Raw genomic sequence first — 21,913 nt, forward strand, 5'->3', positions numbered from 1 at the left:
TCGCTGCTGCTTAGGTCACGCTCAGAGATCGTCTATAGGAGAGATGGGCTACTCGAAAAAAAAAAACTCAAAAAAACTTTGCTTTGGACTATCAAAATGTATTGTTTGGTTTCTTTTCAGTCACGGCTTCCCAATTAAACCAATATTATATAATCAATTTGATATTATTTTTAGCCAAAGCTCATATTCACAACCGAAAATTTACAAATCAAATACTTTGCACTCACCGTTTCAAAAACGAAATCAAACAATACATCAACCTAATTAGTCAATCTGAAAATAAGAAAGCCATAAAGACCATAGCACTATTCTCTCTGTTTCCACGTTTTTGAATAGAGGTTTTTTTGCCTAACATAAAATGTACTTATCCTTTGTCTTCTTCTGCCTGTCATGATACTATGTAACTGAACCTGTTGAAAAAAAAAAAAAAAAAGATGGGCTACTCGAATTAAAGTCTGGCATTGCTGATACAGAAAGCAGCACACCATCCAAACCTTATATAGCTTTATTATAACATATAACTATGACATATGTAGTTAACATTTATTCATATTATTTATTAGCGTATTTCATTTTCTTATTTTGAATTGAAGTATAACTGGTCTGTACTTTAATTGTTTCATGTTAAAGAAATGTGTCCATGAAATGAAATGATGTTTGTTTGAATTTAAGTAAACTCCCCCCCCCCCTCCAATTTGCAGCTATAGAAATGTCGTTGCATGAAATTAAATGATGTTTGTGTCTCAGGGACACCGTAGTCTGACATGACCATGCAGAGTGAGCGCTCTTCGTTTCATCGGATCTCTGGTCAAACCTGTTTGAGGAGGAAACAAGTCGACAGTTATTCTATTCACAAGACGGTTTTTTTTCCTTTTCCTCCTTAAACATGAGGAAGTTGCTCAGGTAAACCAATTATGAAATGTTAAACAGGTTAGATTAGCGTGTTATATTATCAAAACATTAAATTAATGGAAATTATTATCAATATTTTATTATTTAAGTAATTAATGAACTGGTTATCTGTCTGTATTGGATAGACATTAGATCAATCTATATTAAACAATATGCTTTTCATTTTGTAGATGCAGAATGTGACATTTAAAAAAATTAAATGAACATATCATGGTACATCATGTCTTATTTTCAGATGCTATATACCATGACTAATACTGGGTCACATCTTTTCCATTGTCAGGTCCACATTTACAGGACTGTGTCATCATTTACGCAGATGCTGCACTGTTTCCACGGGATTTAATTATTTTAGCATGAATAAGCAGCAGGTGCACAGTTGTTCCTTATGAAAACAAGTTCAAGAGACATTTTAGGAGACAAAATGAATTTATATATTGTTTTTGGTTACAGGAAAAAAAAAAAGACAAGCCATTGGAAAATACGCATAAAAACTGAAGGGGGGTGAAACAACCAGGACAGGAAAGAATATAGCAAATAAACTTTGTACAGTACAAAATTCATAATCGAATTATCACTGATGTGTGTGTGTGTGTCTCTGCAGTCCATGTGAATCCTGGTCTACGCCCCCACATCTGTCCGACAGGCCGAGTATCTGTAGGTGTACAGCTTGTTATCTGCCCCTCCACTCAACATCAGCTGAAAATAGAAAATAGACACAGACCACAGAGACAGGAAGAAGAAGTCAGACGGTGATTTTGCTTTATCGAGTGTTTGTGTGGAGTTACTGTGAGTCGGCCGACGTGTCTCACCCCGCTTTCTGTCCAGTCCACGCAAAACACTTTGTCCTCGTGGGCCGCCACGTCGTACAGCGGAGCTTTACAGCTGGAAGACAACACGGCAACATTCACTGGACGCCTTTGACAAACATTTTAATAACAAGAAGCACAAACATTCACCAAAATACGGTGTGTCGAAGCTGTTTCTGCTTAGTCTGATCAACAGACGGTGTTTTATTTTGACAAAGACAGGAAGTTCATTCCAGACATGGGCAGTCAGACCGATGTGTGGAATGAACAGGACGTCCTGTATAAGTGATGTTTGACACTGTAACTGCTGATAATGAACCGGCTTATTTTCTCTTTAGCCAAGTAAGTAGCTGTTCTGTCTAAAGAGTAAATTTATAAATATATTAAAATTTTTACTTTAAATTGTACTCTTGAACTGGGTTTATTACTTTGAGATGGGACTTCTCGTAGGCGGCAAAAATACGCTGATTAATTGTCCCTCATTCACAATATAGTGTACTGCAGAGACCTTTCTACTGCAGATATTATACTTAATGGCCATTTGTACCTCATACAACCCCACTTCAAAAAAAGATGAACTATGCCTTTAATAACATTTATTTAGGGCACTAGAGTCTGAGGAAGGCGAATCATAGAAAATACCTGCTGTAAAAAAGTATTGCAGGAGATAGATAGATAGATAGATAGATAGATAGATAGATAGATAGATAGATAGATAGATAGATAGATAGATAGATAGATAGATAGATAGATAGATAGATAGATAGATAGATAGATAGATAGATAGATAGATAGATAGAGGGTTTCTGCAGGTACCAGCAAATCTAACTTAAAGGGGACCTATTATGCTTTTCCAGCTTTTCAGACTTTTCTACATGTTTAAAATGTTGGATAATGGTTCTAGAGGCCGTGGAAGTGTCATATCCTGAGGTTAATGCATTTGGAGGTAAACCCTGCTAGATAATTGGGATTTCTCTGCACACCTGTTACACTCGGTTGCGCTGAGTTTTTTTTTACATGAGCTCGCGTCTACGTCATGGCGTGCCGGACTCCCCTACATGGTCATGCCGAGGTCTCTGCTCCAGCCCATAGACCGGCCCCGCCTCCTCCCATGCTGCTCTGTTGTGGCTGGGGTCACAGCGGAGAGCGGAGCGGACTACTTCCTGCTTCTTCCCTGAATGTTTTAGCGCTGTAGCGTCACTTTACTAAGTTTTATTTAGAAGTTTACGCCGACGTTTCATGTAAGTGAAGCTGTACCTGTGTGAGGAGCGACGTACCGCCGGGGCGACGTTGTTCGCCGGACCGGCGTAACGCTGGACCGACGGAGCACCGGAGCTCTGGAGCTGCAGCGGCTCCTCACACAGGCAGAGCCCGTCTGCAGGCGTCCTTGGCCGGGCAGGCGTCCGTGCTCATCGCGGTAGAGAAAACCATCGCTAATAAACATACCCGCAGGTTTTTTAGACGTTTACCGCCGTGTGGTTAGTCTATTTAGCAGAATGTTGGTCTCATTGATGAAATCTTGTGGCAGTTGAATTAGTTTGAATGAAAAGTGAAGCTGTGAGAAGGAGGAGGAGAGGAGCAGTGCTGCGGAGCTCTGTAGTCTGCACAAATCACCACATTTACATCAATAAATAACTGTTTTACAATGAACTGACCGCATATATTTTTAATTTATTTTATATATTTATTTTTGCATTTTTATATTACATGTTACATGGTTACAGTAGCCTACATGGCAAAGACTACTCTATACCATCTTTGGTTAGGGTGAGACTAGGTCATGGGCACATTTCATTACACAATGTAGACTGGTCAGATGCAGACTGGAGATGTGGCAATTTGCCTACTGCAGATTTAGCTTTTGTTTGCATACTACATTTTGGCCAAATCAGTATAGGTACTAGTAGTAGACATCGTCATGGTAACGCAATGCTGAGGGAGTGGTTCATTTGCATTTAAAGGGAGGGGCCACTGAAACAAACCGTTTTGCAGAGCCCTGTTTTTGAGAATGCTGTGATGTTTGATCTTTGGGGTATTTTGACCGAAGCACGTCACAGACATGTCTTTAAGACACCCAGGAACTATTTTAGTTGGTGCAAAAAGGAGCATAATAGGTCCCCTTTAATACTTTTTAATGCCCTTTTTAATGCCCTTTCAAACATTTTTAATGCCCATCACTGACTGCAAATACTATATGTGTGCATAGTATACGTATACTTAACTATATACACATACACACACCCAATTACTTGGTTTCGCATGTTTTCACACCATTACTTTATGTGCAAAATGAATGTTTATATACTAAGAAAAAATCGGTAATATTATTTTCTGATCAAAAGTACTTTTTTCTTTTTTAATCCCTCTGGGAATCGAATTTAATGCCATTTAAGGCCTTAATTTTAGCAAAATCTATTTAATGACTTTTAATGCTTTTTAATGACCCGTGGAAACCCTTAGATAGATAGATAGATAGATAGATAGATAGATAGATAGATAGATAGATAGATAGATAGATAGATAGATAGATAGATAGATAGATAGATAGATAGATAGATAGATAGATAGATAGATAGATAGATATGTACCTCATACAACCCCACTTCAAAAAATGCTGGACTATCCCTTTAATAACATTTATTTAGGGCACTGGAGTCTGAGGAAGGCAAATCATAGAAAATACCTGCTGTAAAAAAGTATTGCGATAGATAGATAGATAGATAGATAGATAGATAGATAGATAGATAGATAGATAGATAGATAGATAGATAGATAGATAGATAGATAGATAGATAGATAGATAGATAGATTTTTTAATCCTTCTGGGAATCGAATTTAATGCCATTTAAGGCCTTAATTTTAGCAAAATCTATTTAATGACTTTTAATGCTTTTTAATGACCCGCGGAAACCCTGAGATAGATAGATAGATAGATAGATAGATAGATAGATAGATAGATAGATAGATAGATAGATAGATAGATAGATAGATAGATAGATAGATAGATAGATAGATAGATAGATAGATAGATAGATAGATAGATAGATAGATAGATAGATAGATAGATAGATAGATTATATATATCCATCTGTGCTGTACAGACCTTCTTGTGTCCCACAGTTTGACAAGGTTGTCAAGGGAACCGGAGACCAGCTGGTGCTCGTGTGACGGCGCCCACTTGACGGCGGTGACCCAGCCGGTGTGGGAGGTCAGAGACAGCAGCACCAGGGACCCGTCTGGAGGAGAGAGGGAGGATTTATAGCCACACATCATCTATTAAGTTCACTTATATCTGCATAAGACAAAGAGACGTGTGTGTGTGTGTGTGTGTGTGTGTGGTGGGACCTTTGGTGCGAGGGTCCCACAGTCGGATGTGTCTGTCTGTGCTGCCCGAGGCCAGTCGTCGACACAGAGGTGAGTAGGAGATGCAGTTGAACACTTTACTGCCCGTCTGTAGAGAGGACAACACATGTCAGCCTTGGATGAAAGTCAATTGCTTTTTTTCCCTACTTTATTTCAAGTATTTGCTTTTGTAATACTGATTTTGACCACAAGGGGGCGATGTGCACCATGACTCCAGTGTAAATCTGAAATATAAGCCTTCATATTATGTCCCACTAGTGGATTCTTTAGTTCTCTATGCACCGACACAAAGTGCAAAACGTGTGTTAGCAAATTATGGAGGATTACTCTTCTACATGTGGCTGTAAATGTGTTTTAAATACAACCTTAGCATAAACCAACAGCCGGTGAAGTGGACTTCATAAAAGATTTTAAAATAAAATCACTTGAACTGGCATTTTAATTTTAATTTTTATCACTACATACATTTGGATAATTTGTGTCATAATATGTGTATCCAAAATTGTATCGTTTGTCTCTTTATAATCTTGACTTTGGATCTTTAGCCTCCAAATTCAATTCAGAATCAATTCATCCTCAAATTTAGGTGAGTGTTTGAGTTGAATTTGAAGAAATTAGCCCAGGATTGTATTGAGATATCACATTCACAAGAACCAGACAGAGATGGGAGTACAGGTAAAAAAATAATAATAATAATAATAATTTGAACAGAGTTGAACCCGTCTTTGTGTTTTGTCACAGTCTGCCTCACCAGTGTCGTCTTCATTCCTCCAGTCTCCACATCCCACACGCGGATGGTGTGGTCCCATGATGCACTGCAGACCTCCTCGCTGTCGCACCAGAGGACAGAGGACACGGCCTCATTGTGTCCAGACAGCGTCATCAGGGGAGTCTGAAACACACACACACACACACACACACACACACACACAAACTAAAATGTTTTGTTTGGCTACACTGAATATGATAAAAAACTAAATTCTCAGTTTTATATGATTAACTTGTTAATTATTTTATCCAAATTGTATATACATAAGTCAAATTTTTCTGGTAAGAAGCCAAACTTCTTGGAACTGTCTGCATATGTTGGTCAATATATCTCCTCCCTCTGTGATTGTGAGAATAAAAAAGCTGTTAAAACGTATGATCTTTGTAAGCTTTACAAAATATTTATTTAAGTTTATGTTTTTTCTGTCTTGCTGTCATCCCCTGGCGTATTTATGATGGTTTGGTTGTGTATTAATGTTGTATACACTTATTTCATCTAACTGTATTCAGTCCTGTGTATACTCTTGTTGTCAATAAAGTTGTATTAAAAAAAAAAAAACAAAAAAAAAAAACACACACACACAAACTGTGTTCAAACACTGAGTCTTAAAACAAGCCGTATAGACTAATGTAACTTTATGATGTCACTAAAGCAGTCACTGCCATCAACTTCAGAATTTACAGGGAATCTGCTATGTTTTTTGTTACTTAACAGTCGACCAATCACAAGAGAGGCTCAAAACCTTCTCTCCAATACAGTTAGGATGTATTTACACTATGGACCTTTAACGCTGTGCACTCACCCTGGTCAGGCCCAGCTGCTGGGTCTTCTGTTTCTTCCTGGGCCTGTCAGCAGCTTCCTCCACCTCGTCCGCCTCGTCCGTGGGCACGGCCGACCAGATTTTCAACATCTTGTCCCAGGAGCCGCTGCAGAACTGAGACGGAGAAACAGAGTCGTCACACACATGCAGGGCCGGCCCTAGGATTTTGGTGGCCCCCTAAACAAGATTTTTGTTTGTGGCCCTGCACTCTAAGCGCAAACACCAAATCACTGGTTAAAACTGAATACAGACGTGTTTATGCCCTCTGAGGTTTGAGGCCATTTTCTCGACTTTTACATATTTTCTTAAATGTATCTTTTTAAGATACTTGCAGATGTAACAATACTCAAGTGTTTTATGTCTAAATATTAGAACCTCCGCTGTAAGCACACTGAGGCCAGTTTGTCCTAGAACACTGTAGAAAGAAATAATTTAGGCCAAATGCTGGAAATTTGAGGTCTGCTTTTTGAAAGAAATTCAAATCCCTTGTGAAAACACTCCTTCAGTCATGAGAATGAACTGTTTTGGTGCTTGAAATAGGATATGAATACAGTAATAGATAAGTGTAGAAAACAAGTCTAAAATGACATTTTGTAAGATTGCTTTTTGAGCACAAATGTTGTCATTCTGCCGTTCTATTTTCACCAAATGTCTCAAATGTGAGATAAAAGAAGCTGAATATTGACTTCAAATTACATATAAAGCTCATAGCTGCACGTGCAGACCTCAGGATGTTTAAATGACTTGATGAACCTCGGTACCTTTCTGATCATGTGGCCCCCCACCTAACGGCTGTGGCCTTAAACAACCGCATAGAGGGTTTATGCCAGCGGCCGGCCCTGCCGCCCTGCACACATGAACTGAGACCTGCATTTGGGCAAATTGGGCTGTTGGTTTTCTATCCGTTCAGACTTTTACCTTGGAGCCGGTGGGGTCCGTGGCGACCGTGTCCACGCTCCCCGTGTGTCCTCGACAGCAGTGTCTGGCTTTCACCTTGTTCCTCTCCGAGTTCCACTCCCACATCAGGACGGTTTGGTCCAGAGAGGCCGTGAGGAGCAGAGAGGTCAGACCCTCTGGAGAGACAACAGCCACAGAACTCAGAAACAGGGTTCCTACACATTTGAAATTTCCAAATTCCATACTTTTTCCAGACTTCTCGGTAAAAAAAATCAAATAATTCGTGATTTTTAAATAAATAGACATGCATAATATAAAAAAAAGCATGCAATTTATCATTTCTTTTCATTATTCTGAATGGGTATGCCATTATGCAACCAAATAATTTCCAGGAGATTGTAGCTAGGTACAATAGCACATACAAAATAATTAACCCAAATAACTTCAGATAAGACCAAACCAAGATAAGATAAATAAAATACATATATTTCCATACAATTGTTTCCATTTTCCATACTTTTACAGACCTGGAAATGTATAAAATCAAATTCCATACTTTTCCATACTTTCCATACTTGCATAGGAACCCTGTAGAAAGGCTGTGATCACTGATAACAAAGTGACGGTTTACGATTTTGTCCTACTCACCTCTTTTAACCCAGGCGACGTCTTTGACTACATCTGTGTGACCCGCCACCGTCATCACAGCCTTTCCCTCCACAGACCAGATCCTGGCTGTCTTGTCATATGATCCTGTTAGGATCCTGCACAAAAGCACAAGACCACGACAAAGGTATTAAAACTTACATTCAGAATGAAACTAAAACTGCGCCACCAGGGCCGGCCCCCTGGCATAAACACTCTATGCGGTTGTTTAGGGCCACAGCCGTTAGGTGGGGGGCCACATGATCAGAAAGGTACCGGGGTTCATTCAAGTCATTTAAACATCCTGAGGTCTGCATGTGCACGCTATGAGCTTTATATGTAATGTGAAGTCAATATTCAGCTTCTTTTATCTCACATTTGAGACATTTGGTGAAAATAGAACGGCAGAATGACAACATTTGTGCTCAAAAGCAATCTTACAAAATTTCATTTTAGACTTGTTTTCTACACGTATCTATTACTGTATTCATATCCTATTTCAAGCACCAAAACAGTTCATTCTCATGACTGAAGGAGTGTTTTCACAAGGGATTTGAATTTTTTTCAAAAAGCAGACCTCAAATTTCCAGCATTTGGCCTAAATTATTTCTTTATACAGTGTTCGAGGACAAACTGGCCTCAGTGTGCTTACAGCGGAGGTTCTAATATTTAGACATAAAACACTTGAGTATTGTTACATCTGCAAGTATCTTAAAAAGATCAATTTAAGAAAATATGTAAAAGTTGAGAAAATGGCCTCAAACCTCAGAGGGCATAAACACGTCTGTATTCAGTTTTAACCAGTGATTTGGTGTTTGTGCTTAGAGTGCAGGGCCACAAACAAAAATCTTGTTTAGGGGGCCACCAAAATCCTAGGGCCGGCCCTGTGCGCCACAGTTCGATCATAATAACAATAGCCATAGATCGACATCTTACCACTCAGAATCTGCATCGACGCAGCTGATCCAGTCATCGTGCATCATACACTCCTCGGGCTCTGGGGCTGTGATTCGCTCCACATACTCGATCTCAACCACATCTTCCTGAAACACGCAGACACACACACACACACACACATACATACACACTTCAGTTGTCTTGTTTCCTTTTGCAAGTTTGTGTTAAAAGACAAGCTAAAAAAGACGTACTGTTGATATTCCCTCTGTGTCCATATGGAAGGACAGCGACGACCGCAGGAACTGACCCCTGACCAGGAAGTCAAAGTCCACTTTACTGTGGGATGCTGTGGAGACAAGAAATATAAAAAATATACACTGAGATGAGTGCGATCCAATGGACTTTATAGCAAATATTTATTTAAAAAAATACTTGAACAGCAGAAATCTAAATCTAAATAACATAAAATTACACAAATGTTCAAACACTGTCCTGGAGTAGGAAAACTACAGTGTCATGTGTTCAATGTTTCTACAGAAAAGGATGCACAAAGTAAGAACACAGCTGGAGAACTACAAGGTAGTAAAAGTAATACAACTGTGGGGTTGTGGTGCTGTTTTAAATAAAGTTTAAACAAAAAAATACTTTACCATCTTTAGCCTGCAGTAGTTTGTTGATGATATTGCTGAGGTCCTGCACTTCAGATGCAGCAGGGATGGAGAATGGGACATCATCTACAACATACCTACACAGATACGAAGAACATATTTAATTTTAAGTCCAAATTAGTAAAAACACAGAGTTATGAGCCACATTAACAATACACGTGTTGGTAAGAAAGCACAGTGTTTACTGTTAGTTACAGCGAGCTAGCCAGCATGCTAACCCCTCCTGCTGCTGACGTCTCTCCTCTTTAAACTGTTCCTTTAAAGTTTAAAGCTCAAAACTCACCTTTTGTTCTCGGTGAAGAACCTCGCCTGTAACTGCGCCATTGTTGTAAGTTGTGTGTGTTTTTCTCTTGTGTAATAACGTCAGGTCAGGTACGACTTTACCCGGCTGTGTAGCACCACTGCTGCTGCTGCTGCTTATAGCGCAGTTACGCCATGTGGTAACGGAGCAAGGCGCGACAATCGAACACAGATCAGATCGATCGACGCTCCAGCAGTGAGTCGGTGCTCCTCTAGTAATGCCTGACCAGATTACAGGGGTCCTGCCCGAAAACTGATTTGTACAGCTGCCTGGTAATTGAATTCAATTCTCTCCAGGGCCGTTGCTAGGAATTCTGGCCCCCCTTAAAGAATACTAAAGTGGGCCCCTCCCCCTAACTTTTCCAGTTTTTTTTTTCTTAGACTAGGTATGTATTATAATTTTTTATTTAGGAATTGTTTTGATGCTGTGCAGCATTACACTGCAAAAAAAAAGTATCTTACAAGAATATTTGTCTTATTTCTAGTCAAAATCTAATTTCTAGTCAAACAAATCTCAATTCACAAAAATAAGACACATCATTAAAAGTAGCTTGTTTTTAGACACTTTTACTCCTTTCAAGCATATTTTCACTTGAATAAGTAGAACAAATCTGATAGTGGAACAAATTTTCTTCCTTATTACAAGCACAAAAAAACATGCTTCACTGCAGACTTCTAATATCAAGTGAAAACTTGTTAAACAAGTGAAAATGATCTAAAAACAAGTTAATTTTTAGGTGATGAGTCTTATTTTAAGTGGAAAGAGATTAGTTTTGACTAGAAATTAGACATTTGTGTTATGTGTCAGTGTTTGACACTTTTTGTACACTTTGAACACTTAAATAAAGAGGAAAGAAAAAAAATACAGCTGCCTGGTGGTCTGGTGGAAAATGCTCCTGTCTGAGGACTCAGAGGTTGGAGGTTTGAAACCAACTCCAACCAACCAACCAACTTGTTCAATGGTTGAAATTTCAACATTTTTTAAATTCCATTGATTTATCTTTATTTAAAAAATCAATGTTGTTTCAATATTAAAAAAGGCTGCAAACTGATCCGCCAAGTCCAACGTGAACGTTGTCTTGTTGGGGGTTTGTGCCCCTGTAAACCTGCAGGCCTGGCAACGCCCCATGAGAAACATGATTATAAAGAATTTGTTTTCGTTGTTTATATGTGTTTGGTATGTCTAATGTCCTTGTTTGTATTTGGAAACTAGACTATAATTAACAAGGTTCACAGATGGAGTACATATCCTTTTTTACCATATCTCTTAGACAGAAATACAGTTTATAAAATGTGCATTTCCACTATATATTTCCATTTTTTATACATTATCATTATATATATATATGGTCGTATATATGGTCATTTTATAGCCATATATGCTATAAAATGGTCGTAGCCCCAAAGTTGACCATCTTATAGCTTATTCTCTCCCTAATGATATTTATAATTTATCACATCCCTAGAGTAGAAATTCTATCCAATACTGGATTGAAGTTAATATCACATTCATTAGTCCTGGATTCAAAAGTATCTCAAGGTCAAGGTGACACCTGTTGGTTCCATGCTCTGAATGAACATGGCAAAGAGTGGTGACTGGAATAATTGCAGTCTTTGTGAATAATACTGTTGGTTGTGTTTTATTTCTTTATTCTCTCATTCATTTGACGTTCTCCAGTTTGACCACTAGATGGAGGGATAGCACCTTTAGCCAGAGCTATGAAGCTGAGTCTCCCACAAGAAGAGTGTGTCCAGTCCATGGCTGTGGCCCCCAGGAGCCTCGGCCTTCACATTATGAAATAAAGCAGGGCTAATTAGCTCGGTTGTCAAATAAATTCACGAGATTGAGATACTGCCTTAATGTTTTCCCTAAATATCTTTGAATGTGTCTGTAACTGTGTATGCTTACCTCATGTGATGTGACCAGAATCTGTATGAAGGCTATCTGTAGGCCTATTAGTCCAGTTTAACATCTGTTTGGTGCAGTCAATTTTTGTTTGTTTGTTTTACTTTATTTATTAAACATGTAAACATGAAGAACAAATACAATGACATACTCATTTCTGTCCATATGTGCAAATCAAATCACAGTGAAAGAAAAATCACACCTCCTGCATAGGAAATCTGAATATTTTCTATAAAGGCTGAGTACCAGAGCCTATAGAGAGTATAAAAATTAATACATGAAATAAATAAAAGAAGTGTTTGATGCAGTAAATTACCTACTAACCTGCAGATGGGAAAATGCCGAAAACAATTGAGTAGGCTACATGTAGCCTAATCTTTTTCAAAAAAGAAAAAAAGAATAGAATAGATTATAGTTTATTTATTTCTTATCTATTTATTTATTATTTTATTCTTTGCTGGATGGAAATCCCCTTCAAATCGCGCATGCGCAGCGGGCGGAGCGTACGCAGGTCCTGACGGGAAGGTCTTTTTGTTTGGGCCGCTGACAGTCTCGACACTTGGTTTCATTCCCCCTGGTTCACAACCGTTTTTTATCTGCATTAATTTCGGTGAGTATCTCTGCATTTTCCCACTTTCTCTCTATCCCCCACGCACCTCAGCTGTCACGTAAAGACACTAAAACCCCCACATTAGGAGCCGTAAATGATATATATGTATAATTTTCTTTTTTTTTTTTACTGCTGCCATCATGGGCCGCTGGAGGACGAATTTCGGTTTCCTCCGGTTCGGTGAGCTAGCGTTAGCGTTAGCATTAGCATTAGCATTAGCATTAGCCTCCTTATAGCTCAATACACGCACATTGTTTCTGATATAAACCCGAAATTTAAAGTGACATTTCGACGGCGTGTTGCCTTTAAGGACGCATTGTCTCTCCGTGGAGGGTTTTATAGCGTAAACACGAGTGGTTAATTAATCGAGACGGCTCGCTAACCCCGGCTAGTGGCTAGTGGGCCCCGGCTAACCAAGCAGCCGAGGCTCGGCGCATGGTGAGGCCCGGAGTTAGCTCATCATGCTAACCTGTAATTAGCCGGCTGGAAAGAGTGATATCTCCCCCATCAGATCTAATCCACCATCTAATCTTAAAACATATTAACGCTTCATGAAATGTTTTTGCTTCAGGGACACAGCTGTTAAAGCTGGTTTAAGTTTAAATACATATAATCTGGCTAATTAGACACCCAGGTCCATTGTATCTATTGGCATTGTCTTTTGTTTGTTTTGTCTTCCTTTGATTTTTTATTGGAAACTAGAGGAACTATTTTCTGTAACTTGTCACTTGTAATAAATGAAAGGACATCAGATTAGATATATTCAACGTGACACTACAGTCAATTTACTGTGTTAAATCGTATGTTTTAATCACCTTTAAAAGGTTGTAAAGCTTTAATTTTCTTCTTTTTTTTAAATGACTTTCTCTTGCTGTGATGTTAATAAAATATATGAACTTTATTGTGTCAAATTGCAGGCTTTTACATAAGCTCACCCCTCAGACATAAGCATGATTCTTTGATCAGTATCACACTTGTAAACAATTTTAATTGCATTTTTTCAGGTTTTATAAGGCTTGAGGTCTTAAATTTGAATTTGGTTAACTCTGCACTAATTCTGTATAATTGCAAAATGAGGTCTGTTTAAACTTGGCCTGTTTGCTTGGCGATAACTACAGTATAATCACTCAAACCTGAACAATAAAAGGTTTTATTTATTTCTTTTTTTTTGGCTTCAGAAAAACCCCAGCAGCCTATTAATCAGCAACTGTTTTTTATATAACTTGTTATATTGTGTTAACTCATTTTCTAACATTCGCAGGCCAATCAACTGATCTGTTTGATCAATTATCAAACAATAGGAACTAAGTAGAACTATCATAATGTGAATAAACATATTTATTGCTGTTGTGTAAGATTATTTCACCCAGTGTGATGTTGCATCTTGTTGGCATTTTTCACTCCCTCAGCTCATGACATTGACGTGGATCCAACCCAAGTTACGCCCAAATAAAAGACACAATTTCAGGGAACACCGTGTGCCCGCCTGCTCGTGTGTTAACTTGTGATCTGCGAGGGGTTGAGTAAACATTAACCGTCTGTTTTTATCCTTTTTCAGGGTGTCTTTTATGAATAATCAAAAGCAGCAAAAGCCAACGCTAACCGGCCAGCGTTTCAAAACGAGGAAAAGAGGTCAGTGCTCGTCGCCGTTGCTTTTTGTTTCCGCTTTTTGTACATTTAACTGTATGCAGATCTCACGCTGTGTCTGTACTGGTTTGTCCTGAACTCAAACACTTGTTTGTGTTTTTTTTTTTTTTCTCCCAACAGATGAAAAGGAGAGATTTGACCCTACTCAGTTTCAAGAAAGTATCGTACAAGGCTTGAATCAAACTGGCACTGATTTGGAAGCGGTTGCGAAGTTCCTTGATGCCTCTGGCGCCAAGCTTGACTACCGCCGGTATGCAGAAACACTCTTTGACATCCTGGTGGCCGGTGGGATGCTGGGTGAGTTATAATATTCACATGTGCACACTTTCACTGATACATGTGATGCAGGCAGGAATTTGATGGGTTTCTTATGTGGCCCCACAGCCCCAGGTGGGACTCTGTCTGACGACATGACCCGCACCGAGTTCTGCCTCTTCACGGCACAAGAAGACCTGGAGACAATGCAAGCATATGCTCAGGTAAGTACAGCTTCTGTTCGTCCAATCGGAGCTCTGTCTCTTTTACTGTCAAAGATCGTGACGGGACATGTTTTCTTCCTCCTCTCGCCAAAATAGGTTTTTAACAAGCTGATCAGGCGTTACAAGTACCTGGAGAAGGGTTTCGAAGAGGAGATCAAGAAGGTGAGTCTTTCTGTTTTTAACAGGAACAGGTGTCTGTCGAGTCCTCGGGTGTGTTATTTCTGAGGTTGGATCATAACTTGTCGTTCTGGTTGGACGTGTTTCTTACAGAGGGGGTGTGTGTCTCTGCATCTGCCACCTCAACGTACAATTACGCTACTCTAACCGCAGCACAAACTACTCTGTTGTTGACGGTTTCACAATGATTACGCAGGTGCCGACTGTGAATTTATTGCTGCAATGTGACATCAACAAATCACAAAACAACCTCCTAAAAAATGACTGTTGGTTATAATTTCTAAATCGTAAAGAATAAACCTCAGTTAACATGGATTGACATGTTTGCAGCTGATGTAGTTTATCATTATCAACCTAATCTAAGTGATCGTTATCCTGTGGGACAGTGAGGGAGCTGATAACATGTTGTAAAACAGTGAAATATGACCACACCTTCAGAGGTATAAACCGTTTAAATTTGTCTACGGTCAAATCAAAGTTTCAGGATTAAACTGTAACTTGCACCAGAGATGTTCTGATATAATTTTTTTCCCTCCTTTTAGTTGGGTTGTGGCCGATGTTGAGTACCGATACCAGTGTGTTATTAATATATAACTCCATTACTCGCCGATACCTATGTTGTCATTTTCAGGCTGTATCAGGCATTTCCAGTACAGGTACATCTAGGGATGTCATGATTACTTGTTTTCACAATTAATCGTGGTATTAAACGCCACAATTATTTAATCGTAAAGAGTCCTAAATACTGTTACTTTCACAAAAATTTAATGTTGGAACCTTATTGGCAGATGTGCGCAAAAATAAAGGTAAATACACAGATACTGGTCCATTTATCCAAGGTAACATTGAATTGGTAGGAATTTAAATGTTAGCTTGTCATTTTTAATAAAAAAAAAAAAAGCAAAACAAACCAAAAAACGATTAGAATAAATGCAAACATTTGGTATAGATGACAATTCATGACCTAAATATTTCAAACATTTCCCCTCGGGGTTAAGAATTGGTCATATATTAATAGATACTTGAAATATCTTGTGTAAACAATGAGTAATATAGTTATATTTTGACTATATTTGATTTTACACATTCATAGTGTTGTGAAATTAATTAGTGCATAATGATCGTGATAATCGTAACACCGTTATTATTTCTCTGACAATAACCGTACCAAGAAAATGTATAATCGTGACATCCCTAGATACAACTCTAACCTGCACACTAAATAAACCTGTGTTTGTGTTGTTGTTGTGTTTCCGTAGTTGCTGCTGTTTCTAAAAGGGTTCACCGAGTCTGAGCGCAACAAACTGGCCATGCTGACCGGTATCCTGCTGGCCAACGGCAACATATCAGCCTCCATCCTGAACAGCCTCTTCAACGAGAACCTCGTCAAAGAGGGTGAGGGAGGGGACACGACGTTTGGTCTCTAAGCGACAGAAATGGAAGGTTTCTGTTCTCCTGTAACCAAAGATAACTCCCTGTCTGTGTTCAGGAGTATCTGCAGCCTTCGCCGTCAAGCTGTTCAAATCATGGATCAATGAGAAGGACATCAACTCTGTTGCTGGCATGCTGCGCAAAGTCGGCATGGACAACAGGCTGATGGTGAGTGACTGTGATCCAGCAGCAGCAGCAGCATCACACACTGTTTTAGGGTTGTTCGGTATACCGGTACTAGAGTGGTACCGGGGGAACTGACGCATTTAAAACGGTACCATACTGCGCTTAGATGGGACCGGTACTTTCATTTTGCGTCGCCACGTGAAGTGCCGCATTGTAATTTGAGCCGAGGCGAGCGAGTGAGCGAGTCACAAATGAAGCAAGCAGAATCGAGCAGAATCAATTTGGTCTACGTATGGGAAACAATAGTTGTGTGTTTGAGTAAAATTAACGTTTATGTTTCATTCTATAAACTACTGATAACAATTTCTCCCAAAAATTACAACTGGTCAAAATAACAAAAAAAGATGCAGTGTGTTCATACCTCAAATAATGCAAAGAAAACAAGTTGATATTCATTCATATTCAACAGACCACTAATGTTTTAATTTAGGAAGAGTTCAGATTAATATAGATGGACATTTAATCCTGCAGCATCAGTAACTGTTTACTGATTTACTGATTTACTGATTATTTACTGATGCATATGTTATAGTTCTAAGATTTTCTATTAAAATAAAGCCAATAATGACATTTTTTGTATTCTCTTTTTATTTGGAAAAGTACCGAAAAGTATCGAAAAACGGTATCGTGACAACACTACACTGTTTTTGGATCTGATCTGTATGTGAACGAATGGCCAACGTCTCTTCCGTCTCCACAGGAACTCTTTCCTGCCAACAAACGGAGCTGCGAGCATTTTTCTAAGTACTTCACCGACGCCGGGCTGAAGGAGTTGTCCGACTTCGCCCGAAACCAGCAATCCATTGGTGCCCGCAAGGAGCTGCAGAAGGAGCTACAGGAGATGATGTCCCGTGGAGACCCTCAGAAGGAGGTGAGAAGGTTTAGGTTTCCTTTTTTCATGTTAATAGAGGCAGTCACACAGTTATTCTGTGTCCAGGGTAACCCAGTACAAATTAAAGTTATTAAAGTTTAGGTTTCCTGAACACCGACTGAGCTGCTGCAGATTATATAGAGTCATTATTGCTCTCAACCTCATTTTCAACACTTCTTTTTGTCGGTGGAGGTGAGAAGTTGAACAAGCTCCCGATGAGTCTGGGACTTTTTAAGCACCTAATAGGAAACTAATCGAGCAGCGTTTTATGTCCCGTGTCCCTGCAGATTATCGCCTTCACCCGGGAGGAAATGAAAAAGGCCAACCTGTCTGAGCAGGCCATGATCGGCATCATCTGGACCAGTGTGATGAGCTGCGTGGAATGGAACAAAAAGGAAGAGCTGGTGACCGAACAAGCCATCAAACACTTGAAGGTATGATGAGGTTTAAATTTTAAAAGGGGTAGCTCAACATTTTGGCAAATTCGCCAATTGTGATAATCCCTATAGTCGTAGCAGGAGATTATTTCATAGCGTGGTGAATGTGCAGGTCACAACTTGTCCACCAGAGAGTTTTGGAGTTGTTGGATTGTGTATTTGATGAGTTGGATGAGGGAAAGGGGACCTGTACCGTTCTCTGCCCCGCTGATCTCAAAACAACATGCACCAATAATAGTAGTAACCCTATGACTATACGGATAATAGCAATGGGATAATTTGCAAAAAATGTTGAACTATCCCTTTAAATGCAACAGGAATCTTAGAATTAAATGCAATTACAAACAAGTTGGACCTTAAATGGAGACGGTTTTGACAGATGGATGAGATCAGCGCTGATGCTTGAACAAACACGTCTTCCTGTTTGAGCCCAGTTTGTCGTCTTTATGAGACGTTCTCTCTCTGCCAAACCCACAGCAGAGGAACATTCAGCTCCTTGTTGCTATAACTACAATCTCAATTTATATCTCTCTCTCTCTCTCTCTTTCCTCCAGCAATACAGCCCTCTGCTGAAATCCTTCACCTCCCAGGGCCTGTCCGAGCTCAGCCTGCTGCTGAAGATCCAGGAGTACTGCTACGACAACATCCACTTCATGAAGGCCTTCCAGAAGATCGTGGTGCTCCTCTACAAAGGTTGGTGTGGCCGCCGCATCGATGCCGAGTAGGGATGTCACAATTACTTGTTTTCACAATTAATCGTGGTATTAAACGGCACAATTAATTTATCGTAAAGATTCCTAAATACCGTCACTTTTCCAAAAAAAGATAATGTCTGAACCGTATCGGCAGATTTGCGCCAAAGTAAAGGTAAATGCACAGATACTGGTTCATTTACCTAACGTAACATTGAATTGGTAGGAGTTTAAATGCTAGAGTGTCATTTGTATTTAAAAAAAGATTCAAATAAACTCAAACATTTGGTATAGATGACGATCAATGACTTGAATATTTCAAACACTTCCCCTGGAGGATTAATAATTGGTTATATTTTAATAGATACTTAAAATATTTTGTGTAAATAATTAGTAATGTAATTATATTTTGACTATATTTGATTCTGCACATTAATAGTGTAATTAATGCATTATAATCGTGATAATCGCAATACCGTGATTATTTTTCAGACAATAATCGTACCAAGAAAATCTATAATCGTGACATCCCTAATGCCGAGTGCCCTGATGTGGACCCTCCCCACTGACAGTCTGTCTCGTTTTGTTTTAGGTTTATGAAAAGTCCGTTCACTTTTAACGCTGAGAAGCCCGAGGTCATTTTTCCAACATTTCCTTGACCTTTGGTTAACTTTTGTTGTACCTCTAATGCTTGGTGTCGCTCTCCGCCATTTTTATTATACCCGGCTGCAGCTTCTGATTGGTCCGCACCAAACTTTAAAACCATTTAGTAACAAGAGCAGCACTCCCCACCAAGCATCAGTTCACTTTCTGTTTTTTTAAAAGATCCAATACAAACGCATTGCACAGGCACATTATTTTGTTTTGTTTCAGCGATGACGCGTGCTGCTCGTCCTGCACGGCGCTGACTCCTCTTCTTCTTCCCCCCTCCCCACAGCGGACGTTCTGAGTGAAGAGGCCATACTGAAGTGGTACACCGAAGCCCACGTCGCCAAGGGGAAGAGCGTGTTCCTGGAGCAGATGAAAAAGTTTGTCGAGTGGCTGAAGAACGCAGAGGAAGGTAAAAAAAAAAAACAACACAACTTACTTACACACTGCAAAAACTCAAAATCTTTCCAAGAATATTTGTCTTATTTCTTGTCAAAATGTCTAATTTCTAGTCAAAACTAATCTCTTTTCACTTAAAATAAGACTCATCACCTAAAAATCAACTTGTTTTTAGATCATTTTCACTTGTTTCAAACAAATTTTCACTTGAAATAAGTAGAAAAATCTGCCAGTGAAAGCAAGTTTTTTGTGCTTGTAATAAGAAAGAAAATCTTGCTCCACTATCAGATTTTTCTACTTATTTCAAGTGAAAATCTGCTTGAAAGAAGTAAAAAGTGTCTAAAAACAAGCTACTTTTTAATGTGACGAGTATTATTTTAAGTAGAATGAGATTAGTTTCGACTAGAAATGACATTTTGACTAGAAATAAGACAAATATTCTTGGTAAGATTTTGAGTTTTTGCAGTGCACGCACACCTACCTCCAGCTCATAGTTTGACTTGTCAGAGCAGGTTAATGATTTCTCCTGCTGCTCAGGCGTGTCGGAGCTGGAGAACAGGTGATATAAGGAAATAAGGCAGTTATTATTATTCAAATAGAAACTCAACGCCAGATAATTGTCATAAATCCTCATCAATCAGACACGGACTCATTAAAATGGTGTTATTTTGACAAACACAAAGCGAAAAAACCCAAAATATACAGTCATTCATGGATTATTTATTTAATGTGATTGAATAAACTGCAAAAAATAATCACTTTTCACACATTTTCCATAATTTTCTTACAGTTAAATGAGTGTCAGATGAATTGAATTGAGCTCATTCACATGTGATGAAATCAGCTTTACTTATTTTAGAAAATGAAAACTCTGAACCAGATGTCAGTGATATCTGTCATTACTGTTGAATTTGGTCATTTGTCTTGATCAGTTTTTAGATAAAATGCCACAAAGGCTCAAATTTGAAAATCTAAAAACCCACATATAGTTTCTATTGTAGAAGATTTAATTCGTGTGAATATTCCAGCAGTTTATTCTCACAGTTGCCAGTTTCTGACGGTAGATAAAAATAAGTGTGAGACGGTTGCAGCTCATTTGTGATGAGTTATTTTTAATGTATTAGAATCAGTTTTGGGGTAAAAAGCCACAAAAAATAATTTCCTAAAGCTCAAGTTTGACATATAAAATCAGTAAATACAGTTTTCTGCTGCAGGTTATTCACTTTGTATGTGATTTAGTTGAGTTGAAATGAATCTGACAGTTTTCTCTCTCTCTTGTCTCTGCAGAGTCCGAGTCGGACGAGGAGGAAGCAGACTAAACACCTCCATCGCCAGATGAGCTTTTTCCTTTTTTTTTTTCTTTCTTTTTTTTTTTCTTTTTTTTTTACAAGTAGCAGCAGGAGCAGTAGAATGTGTTTTTCCTTCTTTCTCTTCTACCTCCTGTTACTTCTTTATCCCCAAACACAGACGCGTACACACACTTAAACATTTAAACGTTATTTAATAAGCAAAACAAAAGGGCTCAGTCCTTACTCGTAATGTTTGGTGTCGCGACTTTACGGTGGAAGCAGAACGCTCCGGACCCTCCCACCCGATCTGATCTTTATCTCCTTGTCGTGAACCCCTCTTCTGTAATCTGGACACTAAACATTCCATGTGATCTTGAACGCCGCTGCTCGTATGAATCTGAACCAGAATTTGGTTAAAATTCAAGTTTGCCTTTTTGCCATGCGACTTCGGGGCTGACAAAAACGTTGATGTAATTCAGCCAAAGTTTCCTTTTCTTCTATATTATTTTTCCTCCCCTTTGTTTATTTTTTATTCGATTTTTTTTTTTTTTGCCCAGCTCACGTTTTGGCTCCTGTTCGGTCTTAAACCTTCTTTCTTGCCTTTTGGGTAAACCTGTACCGCGTGTCGAGGTCGCTCTGGTCAGTCCGTCAGAAGACACGCACCCCTGTAAGATGCCTCGCCAGCTAACTGATTATTATTGGTTTCTACTTTCTTTAATCTGATATAAACCGATTGACTTTTTTATGAAATAAAGATTATTGAAATGGATCTGTGTTGTTTTTGTCCTTTATGGCAGAGTGGCTACATGGATTCAATTGGGACTCAAGGCTTGAAATTAAACAGTAAAGTTGTTCAGAATAGAGTGCATAATAACGGGAGCTTTCGGTTTCTATTAGATTATTGAAGTGTTTTGTCAGTGTCACGTCAGATTTTCCATCAAATCTTTGTCACAAAAGAAATGAAACTCTTTAATTTAGATAGTTCTTGCATTTGAAATAGTTTTCCCACATTAATCTGAAGATGTGTGGGGAAACAGAAACTTATTTAATTTAAAATTGAA

At 38.9% G+C, this 21,913-nt stretch overlaps 2 protein-coding genes across 2 annotated transcripts; one reads left to right on the forward strand and one right to left on the reverse strand.

The window, feature by feature from the left end:
* Nucleotides 1–1,109: 1,109 nt before the first annotated feature.
* wdr12 (WD repeat domain 12) lies at nucleotides 1,110–10,220 on the reverse strand. The gene is made up of 12 exons (XM_085801403.1): nucleotides 10,064–10,220; nucleotides 9,763–9,857; nucleotides 9,364–9,458; nucleotides 9,152–9,258; nucleotides 8,219–8,334; nucleotides 7,592–7,746; nucleotides 6,656–6,787; nucleotides 5,836–5,976; nucleotides 5,067–5,172; nucleotides 4,825–4,957; nucleotides 1,725–1,797; nucleotides 1,110–1,611 (listed from the first exon to the last, which is right to left on the reverse strand). The coding sequence occupies exons 1-12, from the start codon at nucleotides 10,102–10,104 to the stop codon at nucleotides 1,534–1,536; spliced, it is 1,272 nt and encodes a 423-aa protein (XP_085657529.1). The 5' UTR covers nucleotides 10,105–10,220; the 3' UTR covers nucleotides 1,110–1,533.
* Nucleotides 10,221–12,513: 2,293 nt separating this feature from the next.
* On the forward strand, nucleotides 12,514–21,621 carry LOC146990923 (eIF5-mimic protein 2-A). The gene is made up of 12 exons (XM_085801415.1): nucleotides 12,514–12,596; nucleotides 14,155–14,228; nucleotides 14,364–14,540; nucleotides 14,628–14,722; nucleotides 14,819–14,884; nucleotides 16,159–16,294; nucleotides 16,389–16,498; nucleotides 17,217–17,387; nucleotides 17,675–17,821; nucleotides 18,379–18,517; nucleotides 19,454–19,576; nucleotides 20,851–21,621. The coding sequence occupies exons 2-12, from the start codon at nucleotides 14,165–14,167 to the stop codon at nucleotides 20,880–20,882; spliced, it is 1,260 nt and encodes a 419-aa protein (XP_085657541.1). The 5' UTR covers nucleotides 12,514–12,596; nucleotides 14,155–14,164; the 3' UTR covers nucleotides 20,883–21,621.
* Nucleotides 21,622–21,913: the final 292 nt, after the last annotated feature.

Source organism: Trachurus japonicus, chromosome 2 (assembly GCF_045865225.1).
Source record: "Trachurus japonicus isolate A0001 chromosome 2, Traja_1.0".
NCBI classification, from domain to species: domain Eukaryota; kingdom Metazoa; phylum Chordata; class Actinopteri; order Carangiformes; family Carangidae; genus Trachurus; species Trachurus japonicus.